At 34.8% G+C, this 11,191-nt stretch overlaps 1 protein-coding gene across 1 annotated transcript in view; it reads left to right on the forward strand.

The window, feature by feature from the left end:
• Positions 1–11,191, forward strand: part of DHX15 (DEAH-box helicase 15) — a 71,705-nt gene that overhangs the window by 12,489 nt on the left and 48,025 nt on the right. The window contains exons 2-3 of the mRNA XM_044680379.1: positions 2,221–2,656; positions 6,911–7,104. Of these exons, the coding sequence (XP_044536314.1) occupies positions 2,221–2,656; positions 6,911–7,104 (630 nt within the window). The remainder of the gene's footprint in view (positions 1–2,220; positions 2,657–6,910; positions 7,105–11,191) is intronic.

Here is an 11,191-nt window from a genome sequence, read left to right on the forward strand (position 1 = left end):
GAAGGAAGGAAGGAAGGAAGGAAGGAAGGGAGGGAGGGAGGGAGGGAGGGAGGGAGGGAGGGAGGGAGGGAGGAAAGAGAAAGAAAGAATGAATACAAGGTAATTTGGCAGAGGGGCACCAGCAGCAAGAGGGATCGGAATAATCTTCCTGTAAGGGGTGATATTTTAAGCTGAGGAAAGTCCAAGATGTCTTGCTGGATTACTGGCATGGGAGACAGCCTATGCAAAAGTAGGTAGATGGAAAACAAGATACCATGTTTGAGAAATAGCCAGAACTCCAGTTTGGCTAGATTGTAGTATGTAAAAGTAATCTATTTAAGGCTAGGATGTAGTTTGGAGAAATTTTGTTAAGGACTTTTAATGCCAAACAGAAGTTATATTTTATTCTTGTGTTATTGAGTAGGGTCATGATGAGGTCAGTTCAGACCTGTTATTTCCTCAACTTTTGTTTTAGAATCATGCTTTTCATTTCATGATTTTTCAAGTATTCATATATTAGCTTGAAAGGTCAGTCTGTCATCCAACATTTATTTTTATGCGCCAGGCACTGTACTGGAGTTAATAACAAAGGCAAAAGATAGTCTCTGCCCCTCAAGCAGCTCATAATCCAATGATGGAAGATAACACAAGCTTTGTGGAAGCTGAAAGTGAGGTGGGAAGAAGTGGGGCATGATGAAATCCTGAGGAGTGCAGCTGAGTGGGAAATAAAGAGATGATTTACCTGGCCTCCCTCCTTATATAGAGGATTTGGAAAGAACTCTCCGTCAGCCATCTTATTATACCCCAAAGGTAGCATGGTATAGTTAAAAGATGGTGGGATTTAAGAATGTGCAGTGACCTGGGTTCTAATCCTAATTCATATTTATAGCTATGTGACCAGGGGTAAGTCATTGAATCTTTTTAAACCTCAGTTTCCTCATCTTTAAAGTGGGGATTGGTACTTATTATATATATCTACTTGTCAAAATGTCGGAGTGAGGCTCAATTGAGATAAAGTTGTTTGCAAACTTTAGAAAGCTATATAAATATCTGCTATTATATTTTTGTCCTTCTAATTCTGCTACTACTTACACTACTACTATCCTACTAATTACACTACTATACCTTCTACTGTAAGAGCAAGGTTCATATTTTATATAATATATATGTCCACTCCATTGCCTTGCATTATGATTTATACATTTCTTGTTCAGTTGTTTTCAGTCCTGTCTCTTACTCTTAATGGCTCTTATTTGGGATTTTCTTGGTGAAGATACTGGAGTGGTTTGCCATTTCCTTTTCCAGCTCATTTTACTGATGAGGAACAGGGTTAAGCAATTTTCCCAGGCTCACAGCTCATGTGTCTGAGGTGAGATTCAAACCTAAGGCTTCCTGACTCTAGACCCAAGCTCTATCCACTGTGCCACATAGCTGTCCCTGATCTGTACATGGTAGGTCCTTAATAAGAATTTGTAGAATGTTTCAAAATCTTAGAGCAGGAAGGGGTTTTGTGAAATCATCTACTTCCCCATCATATAAAAATCTTTCCTAATGCACCATCTGTATCCCATTCCCTTTCAAAAAACTTTGTATTTAACTACTTTGTATTTATTTGTATTCTCTTTTATTTATTCTGTATCTACCCTATGTATGTTATGTCCTTGTTCTGCTAAGTAGAAATTATGCATCTGTAACCGCAGCACCTAGCATAGGGTATAAACTCTAAACAAGTAGGGAATGTTTCCTTTATTGTATTTGTAGCATAGGATCTTGCACATAGTAGGCAGCTTGGTCCTTTTTGATTGATAGTCTTAAGAGCACAGTCCTATGTAGCCCAGCAATAAAATGGCAAGCAAATAACCAAATTTTGGGATCTGAGAGGACCTTGTCTGCCATTTACCCATCCCCCTACCCTGAAAAAGAATTCTTGCAACATCTTATTCAAAAAGTAGTTATCCAAATTTTTCTTAAAGATCTTCACTGACAGGGAACGAACTCTGCCTGCAACCAATGTAGATTCTGTAGCATGGCAGAAACATAGTTCCATTGTTCTTAGGTATCATTCTTAATCAGTTGAAATACTTTACCTGCTTTCAGTAACTAAACACACTATATCTTGGGGATAAATAGAACTCACTTTGGAGAAGTACTATATTGAAGACAATTTTTTTACCGAATGAAGATAACTAAACATATTACCTTAATTTCGCAATATATGATTTCTTAATTTTGTTTTTTTAGGAAGGATCGAGAACGTGACCGGGATCGTGAAGATCGTTCCAAAGATCGAGACAGAGAACGGGACAGGGGAGATAGAGAGCGAGAAAGAGAGAAGGAGAAGGAGAAGGAATTGCGTGCCTCTACTAATGCTATGCTCATTAGTGCTGGATTACCACCTTTAAAAGCATCGCATTCAGCACACTCAACACACTCAACACACTCAACACATTCAACACATTCTGCTCATTCAACACACACAGGACATGCAGGACACACATCACTTCCACAGTGTATCAATCCATTCACTAATCTACCCCATACCCCTCGTTACTATGACATTCTAAAGAAACGGCTTCAACTCCCTGTTTGGGAATATAAGGATAGGTTTACAGATATTCTGGTTAGGCATCAGTCCTTCGTACTAGTTGGTGAGACCGGTTCTGGTAAAACAACACAGGTGAGTTTTTTGTACTTGATAATATGTGCTTTAAATTTAAAAAAAAAAAAAAAAAAAAAAAAAAAAAAAAGACAAAGTTTCATTGGGACTTATTCCATGTCATGTTCATTTTTAGATATTTCTTGAGCCTTCCCTTATAAAAATTAAGCAAAACCAACCAGCACAGTGATTGAGCTGATAATGCATTTTGAAGCAACAATTTCCTCTGCTTCTACCAAAACAAAGGGGAAGTACCTATTCATCTCTTAAGGCTGGTCATTGTTACTATCAATGTGACAATATCAAGCATTTGGCTTTGTTTTAGTTGGCATATTTTTTACCTCCTTTATATTTATATGAATTTATATATGCATATATATATATAAATTTATATATTTATATACCTGTTTATTATATTGTAGTTTTTTTTCTTGTTTTTTGTTTGTTTTTTTAATAAACCCTTACCCTCCGTCTTGAAGTCAATACTGTGTATTGGCTCTAAGGCAGAAGAGTGGTGTGGTATGGGCTAGGCAATGAGGGTTAAGTGACTTGCCCAGGGTCACACAGCTAGGAAGTGTCTGAGGCCAGATTTGAACCTAGGACCTCCCGTCTCTAGGCCTGGCTCTCAAGCCACTGAGCCAGTGCTCCCCTGTATGTAGTTTTTATGGCTATTTTTACCTGGTTCTGCTTATTTCAAATCATGTCTTTTCATGTTCCTCTGAATTCCTTATTTGTCATTTCTTAGGCCCAATAACATTCCACTACATTAGCACATCATGTTTTGTTTAGCTCTCCCCCAAATTGATGTTTACTTAGTTGTTTCCAGCTTTTTTGATACCACAAAAGTGATGCTATTCATGCTTTCATTAATATGGAAACTTTTTGTCTTATTGGGGCTATACGTTTCATATTTTATCCATCATTTAAAACACTAAAATGCCCTAATCGTTCTTTTTGTTCATATGTTGTAGAATTCTTTGGGGAGTGCTTAAAAAGCAGTTTGTGGAGAGGGTGATGATGTGTCCCTAGTGGCAGGAAGGCAGCCTCAGTTATACTTACATGTGGCAAGGAAGTCATGGGGGAGTGTTGTTATGGGGCATACTTAACATTTGTGAATCTGTAGGGGAAGGAAACGACTGTTTTCAGATTCTGTTGTCTAGGGGGTTTGCATTGTTTTTATTACCTCCAAAAGAGGTTCTATGTCCAATAGAAGTACTTTTTCAGGCTCTGAGGGTGTGGAGGTCTGAGGTTAAGATTGCTTTGTTGGGAAGAGCCTTATAGAAAGATATTGTAGTGAAGTGAAAAGAGCACTGGATTCAGAGGCAAATGACCTGGATTTGAATTGTAGCTCTGCTACTAAATACCCCAAGAACCTTCAGGAAGTCACTTAACTTCTCTTTGTCTCAGTTTTCTCATATGTACAACAGCACTCAAATTGCCAAATTGGAATAGACTTCTTGGTTACTGTTTTTTGAGGGCTAAATTTGCTAATGGTTTCCAAATAATTGCAAGTTTGCAACATTTGGAAAGTCGATTGAAAAAGATATTGTTTCTGATTTGCAATATCCTAGAATTTTAAGATATTTTGTACCAATTTCAATAATTACTTGTTTGGGGAGGATAAAATAATGCATATTGACTAGCCTACCTGCTTTTATTAAACACTTGTATTGATTATCTTTGTTAAAAAAATTTGAACTGTTATTAACTGCTCTGGGAAAAGAATTGAAAAAAGTAAAATAGACACTTGAAACTAACGCTATATTTTCTCTGTTTAATCTTGTGGTTTTTAAGGGTGTAAGAGAAAAGTTCAAATGAGAAGTTGTAGAATCAAAGGTCTATAGCCCAAAGTGGCTCAACTATTTTGGCAGTCTTTCAAATTTGCCTTTTCTTTATGTATTTTGTCAATCAACCGTCTTTACCTTTTCATCTCAAACATCATTCTGTGTCTTCTACCCACATACTACCATCTGCCTTCGTTACCCCAAAATGAACTCCAAGGGGACTTCTTGAAATCACAACTCTTAAAATAGCTTTAGAATATTGGCATAAACTTATTTAGTCTCACCCTTTATTAGAATAGGAGTGCTTATTCTATATTCCAGATATGGGATTTGTGGGCATTATTTAATTCATCTATTTTTCTTTTGGTAGTGTTCTACATCATTACTTTGTATTCCTTTCTCATTGATATTATATCCATTTCCTTGTCTGTTCTCCAAGGGTATCTATACATAAACACCCCCTCTACCCACCCACCTTTTTCTTAGTATGAGTGGTAGCGCCCACCAAAATTGATCTTACAGTTCTTTCTCCCACTAGCTTGCTATTGAGATCATTTAAATTTATTATTATCTTGGATCCTTTTGGCTCCCTACCTTTTTTCCTGTTGAAAAGCAAATTCCTACCACTGAACCATCCCCTGTTGGCATACTGAAAAGTGAGAAGCTGGTGATATAAGGACAATTTTGTTTTATCCTTTAAAAATTAATTTGTTTATTGGTTATATCAAAATCCTCAGATATTTCCCTCTGGCCCTTCTCCCTGCACTAGAGAAGGCATCATTTAACCAAAAAGAAAAAATATATGTAGCACTATGTCTAGAACTTTTTTATTCATCAGTTTAACAGATTTTGTTTGTTTTTATTTGCCACCACTAACTAGTTTGCCTTCCACATTTTACTTTTCATGAAATATTATGCACATTGGAAAGACTTCACATATTTTGGGGAAAGAGAATTACTTCTTTCTGTAAATATGGAAAAAGAGCCTCTACATCTAAGCCTTTTTATGCTGTAACAGTAATAAAGCTTGAATTTGCTTAGTTTATAGGTAATGTGAGTAGGAGAAGCAGGATATTTTGGTGGAAAGATCGTTGAAGTAGAAGTTAGAAAGTTTCAAGTTCTTATTCTAACTTTGCTAACTAGCCAGTAAACTTGAGGAAATCACTTCCTCTTAGTCTTTCAAATGAGGGAATTGAACTATCTCATTTCCAGGTTCCTTTCTGTAGTCAGACTGAAGGAAGAGTAGAATTATGGCAGGCCACCAGTGGTGGCAAGAGAAGCCTAGTTAGTACTCAAAGGAGAGAGAATTTATTTTGAGGAACTCTTGGCTGGTAGATGTGGGCAGACAAATTAATTAGTTTGAAGAGCATTAAACTATAAGACAAGCAGGATTTTTATTTTCGGAATTATACACAAGGACATTTAGCTTGTCTAAATTATCTTTCTTTTCCTCTCCTTTTTCTCCCCGACCTGCCCCATATATTAGAATGGTTTTTTGTTTTGTTTTGTTTTTAAACAGTTTTTTGGGTCTTGTAGGATGCATAGAAGGATTTGAAAATCATCTAAAAGGAGAAATCAGTTTGCGTTTTGGGAGGTTTTTAAGGATATGAATATTAGTTGTCTTACCAAAGGATCGCTTTGAAACCCTAGAGCTTCCTCAGTAGTTTCTAAATACGGAATTTAGTAATTCTGGGTTGTCTATTAATTTCTTAGAGTAATACACATAAAATTTTATTAAAATGGGGTGTTAGTAAATGTAGATTCTTACAAGCTTTAATGGAGATCTAACCACTAATGCCAGGTCCCTGTACAAATATGAAGTTCCCGTGGTTCTTCTACACAGTGTTGTTTTTCTAATCAGCCCATATAACTTCATGGCTCCTCTTACCATTACCTGCTAACTGAAAGAAGGAAGAAATATATTATATTTTATCAATTTAATGGTTTCTTTGATAGCTCCTCTGGAAGCAGTTGTAACACTTAAAGCTCTCTTGGCCAGATGTGGAGCACAAACTCAATTTCTTGAAGCAGTCCTCTTCCCTATTGGCATCACCAGGCTTATTCTGAGGAGAAGGCAGAATACACTGGGTGGATAGAAGGATGTCCTGTTGTATAACTTGGGGTTTAAATTTTTAAGGACATGATTTCCATTATGTTATAGCTAAATCAGAATAACAGGAAGCTTTGAAACTTATGTATATTCATAGCTTTTTGCATTTCACACAGCAGACATAAAATAAATGTTCATCGAATTAAATTGAAAAAGGATTTTTTTCCTCTGTTATCGTTTACCTTTATTTAAAGCATTCTTTTATGATATGATTAAGTGAAGCTGTTTTAAAATATTCAAGCAAAGCACTTTCATTAAATTTCATTTGTTAAAATTATTAAAATTATTTAATTTGTTAAATTTCCTTATTTATTAAATTTTGTTTGCTATATATGCAAAAATGAACCAGTATTATGATTTAAATCTGAATATTTTTGATAGATTCCCCAGTGGTGTGTTGAGTACATGCGCTCCTTACCAGGACCTAAGAGAGGAGTGGCTTGCACACAGCCCAGAAGAGTTGCTGCAATGAGTGTGGCTCAGAGAGTTGCTGATGAAATGGATGTGATGTTAGGCCAAGAAGTTGGGTACTCCATTCGATTTGAAGACTGCAGTAGTGCAAAAACTATTCTCAAGTAAGTGCTATCACTCTACAACTTTCATTAGTCACTTAGAAGTCTACTAAGAAAAAGTCATCTATTTCTAGAAATGAAAATATAAAATGAAGCCCCAAAGGCTTCCAATTTCTTAAACTTTCTTTTCTGCTAATTATCCTCTCTGACAGTTGTAATAGATTGCAATTTTCTAAGTACAACTATGTACTAGATTTTGTGTTGGGATGGAAAATTTCCAGTGTATATAGTTCCCGTGTGTTAATCTATGTTAGTCTACAGTGAATTTCAGTTGGTGCACAAAAATACACTGATATTCTTACTTTAAAAAACAACAACCACCACCTAAAAGTGAATTTTTAGTGTGCATTCTAGGCACTAGTACATAATGTGGCAAATGGATATTGCCAGCATACCATCAAAATCTTTTGTCATGTTCCATTATTTAATTGGAGATTTTTCACTGAACCCAGTGCTGGGATGAAAAAGTTAAATGCTTTTGGAAATTAGATGAATAACATACTTTGCTGCAAATGTATAATTTAAAGAAGGTATATAATTTTGCTATTATCGTAATGGGCATAATTACTTGTTCTTTGTTAAAGATAATCTCTAGAATCCTCCTAGTTCTAATGATTTGCCTCTAAAAGTTAATTTTTTTGCTATTAAAATAAGGTAGTTTTTTCAGCATAATGTTATTTTGTCGCATTTACTTCAGCAATCTTAGTTGAAAACAGTCTACAATGACTAATACAGGTATTATTAGAGTGCCTGTATTTTTATCTCTTTGCTTTTTTCACGTTCCTTATAATTTTTGACATCTGATCTCTTTTGGTAGAATATATTCTTTACTGTAAAATTTCAGCAGCTCTCAGAGGTGAAATTTTATTGTCTTGTGGTTGTTTCTTTAGACAAAATATTGTTAATGATGTACCTATTATGATTTGAAACAGATGAACAGGTGTAAGTAAAGTAGTCTTGTAAAAAAAGAAGTTGTTTAGAGAAGAAATGAAGTGCTAAATGAGTGGTGAGCAAGGTGACTTGATTTCTTTTATTTGTGAATTGTGGTGAGGGAAGAAGATAATTTTTTTTTGCTTTTGACTTTCTGTACTTTAAGGTTAGCCACTCACACAAACTTGCCCTGACCTTGGACACACCTCTTACTCTCTCTGAACCTGTGTTGCTTATTTTACCGATTTTCATAATCCATTGAGAAAGAAGTGTGAAGTGCTTTGTAGGCCTAGAAAGTGTCACATAAATGTCATTTGTTAATGATGATTTGTTATGGGCACCTTTTTTTTCTTTAGTTTACTTACTCTGTTTTCTCATTGTCCTTATTCCTCTTTATTGCAAGAAGTACACTTGATTTATTTACACATTTGTACTAACTGCTTCTAGTTTATCTCACTTAAACATCAGCTTCATTTAGTATCTCTACCCTTACTAAAAGATCTTCAGAATAACCTGCTAGTTCTTTGTAGCTACCCAGAACATTTTTTCTGTTCATCAGTTAGTAATCCCATTGTTACTCTCTGATAAATGTCTTCCTTGAGACTTTCAAAAGCAATTTCATAACATTTCCTCAGGATTGGTAATAATGCCTACTGTAATCTTAAGTATTAAAGTAGATATTTGTAGTATTAATTGTAGTATTAACTGTAGTATTAATTGTAGATTAATACGATGAAATGAGGGGCATTCAATTTTACATATCATTAGTTTTGATGTTAGATGTTTGTTTTATAATAATAAATTTAATATGTTAAAAGCAATTGATATCTAAATATTTTAAGCTCATGGCATTATAATTTTGTCTTAAATACCACCTAGGTTAGGTTAGATAATTCAATAAAATTCTTTAGTTCCATGATGTCACCTAAATTCATTACTTGTAATTATAAGGTGTACCATGGAAAATAATACTCCCAACAAGTACTATGGAAAAATAATAGTCCTAACAGGGTTTCTTTTTAAATTATTATGTGATTACAGTTGTACTTGATGCCATAGCAAGCTACTACAAGCTGATATATTAAGTTAACTTCATAGATTTGAAGACAACATAGAAGACCCTTAATTTGATTAGGACTCAAGTCTATTTTGTAGAAGTAGAACAATCCATTCATTTTGCCAGAGTTAAAGTATGTCTCTACTTATATACATTTTTCTTAATGTACTCATGATTTTATGAAATGCAATCCTCAGAATACAATTTAGAAGTTGGAGTGGTCTGTGAATAATTTTTTAAAAGTTGAGCTCTTGATCAAGATTTTTGCTTTCTGAAAAGTAAATGAGTGACTTGAGTGTGATTACTACCCAAGGTCAAGCTTTTTGGCAGCTTTGTCTGTCACCACCCCTCAAGTGTCATGTTGAAGAATACTTTCTTTACCATGGAACTCTGACCAATTATTGTTGTCCCAAGAGTAACTTATGGAACTTCTTTAAAGTACTGTCTCAAAGTTACGGGGTAGTAGATTGCCTTTTCTTTGAAGTTCTGAGTTGCTAAATATTCATTTATTAACATTAAAGCAACAATAGTTCTGATTTGAAAATTAAATTTTGGACCTGGAGAAAACCTATTTCTTTTTTGTTAATTGAAAGATGAATTCTCTACGTTTTAATTTAAGTGGTTATATTGAATTTATGTTCATTGTTGATGTTTTTCAAATATAGTCAGTAAACATCCAAGCAGGGCAGCTAGGTGACAGTGGATAGAGCACTGAGCCTGAAGAACAGAGTTCAAATCTGTCCTTAAACACTTGTTAGTTGTGTGACCTTGAGTGAGTCATTTGATCCCTGCCTACATAAAACTGGAAAATGGAAGTAGCAAACCACTCCAGTGTCTTTACTAAGAAAACCTCACAGATAGTTGGTCACAAAGAGTCAGATGTGACTGAACGACAGCCATCCAATTATCTTTTTAATATTTTATTGTTATCTTCTTATCGCCAAAGTTCCTTTCGTATTTTTTCTGCTTCCTTTCCAGATAGAGTCCATATAACAAATATTTAAAGGAGAAAAAAACCAAGGGAGAAAAGATCAAACTGGTTGCTAAATCAAAAAAATCTGTAACATAAGCAGATATGCCATGTCCCCAGACCTCTAATAATGTAGCAAAGTAATGAAGTGGGTTTGTCTTCATAGTCTTTGCAGTCATGCTTCTTTGTATTTTTACATTTATTTCTGATTGTCTTTCTATTTATAATGTTGGAGTCATTGAGTATATTGTTTTTTTGGCTGTACTCACTTGACTGCATCAGATCTTCTATAAATCTTTCCATCCTCTCTATTCATCATATTCATCCTCTTATAGAACAGTAGTTATCCATTTGTGCATCATAACTTATTTAGCCATTTCCCAGTCAATGGATATACATTTTCTAATTCTTTGCTATCACAAAAGATGCTGTTTTAAATATTTTGATAATTATAAGGACTTTATCATTGAATTTCTTGGCACAAAAACTCACAGATCAGTATGCTCAGTCAGAGGGCATGGACTTTTTAGTCACTATTCTTTTTTTAATACCAAATTGCTTTCCAGAATGATTATACTGATTCACAACTCCACCAATGATGCATAGTAGGCTTATTTTCCCACATCCCCTCTAACATTAACTATTCTCATCTTTTGTCATCTTTGAGGTAACATGAAACTTTAGGGTTTTGAAAACTGGAATTCTCTTGAGAAGTGTTTGTATCCTTTAGCCATTTACCTATAACAGAATAGCCTTTGGTCTTTTTATTATATGAATAAATGATTTTATATAAACACATCTGTTATTTGTATGTCTTGAATACCAAGCTCTAATCTGAAAGATTTGATTAAAACAAAATTTCCCCAAATTTTATTACTTCCTTCCTTAGCTTAGATGCATTAATTTTCTTTGTCTAAAGACTTTTCAGTTTCATGTAATCAAAGTTAGCCTTTTATTTATTTATTTTTGGGGGGCCTTACCTTTTGTCTTGAAGTCAATACTGTGTATTGGCTCATAGGTGGAAGAGTGGTAAGGGTGGGCAGTGGGGGTCAAGTGACTTGCCCAGGGTCACACAGCTGGGAAGTGTCTGAGGTCGGATTTGAACCCAGGACCTCCTGTCTCTAGGCCTGACT

Source organism: Gracilinanus agilis, chromosome 6 (genome assembly GCF_016433145.1).
Source record: "Gracilinanus agilis isolate LMUSP501 chromosome 6, AgileGrace, whole genome shotgun sequence".
NCBI lineage: Eukaryota > Metazoa > Chordata > Mammalia > Didelphimorphia > Didelphidae > Gracilinanus > Gracilinanus agilis.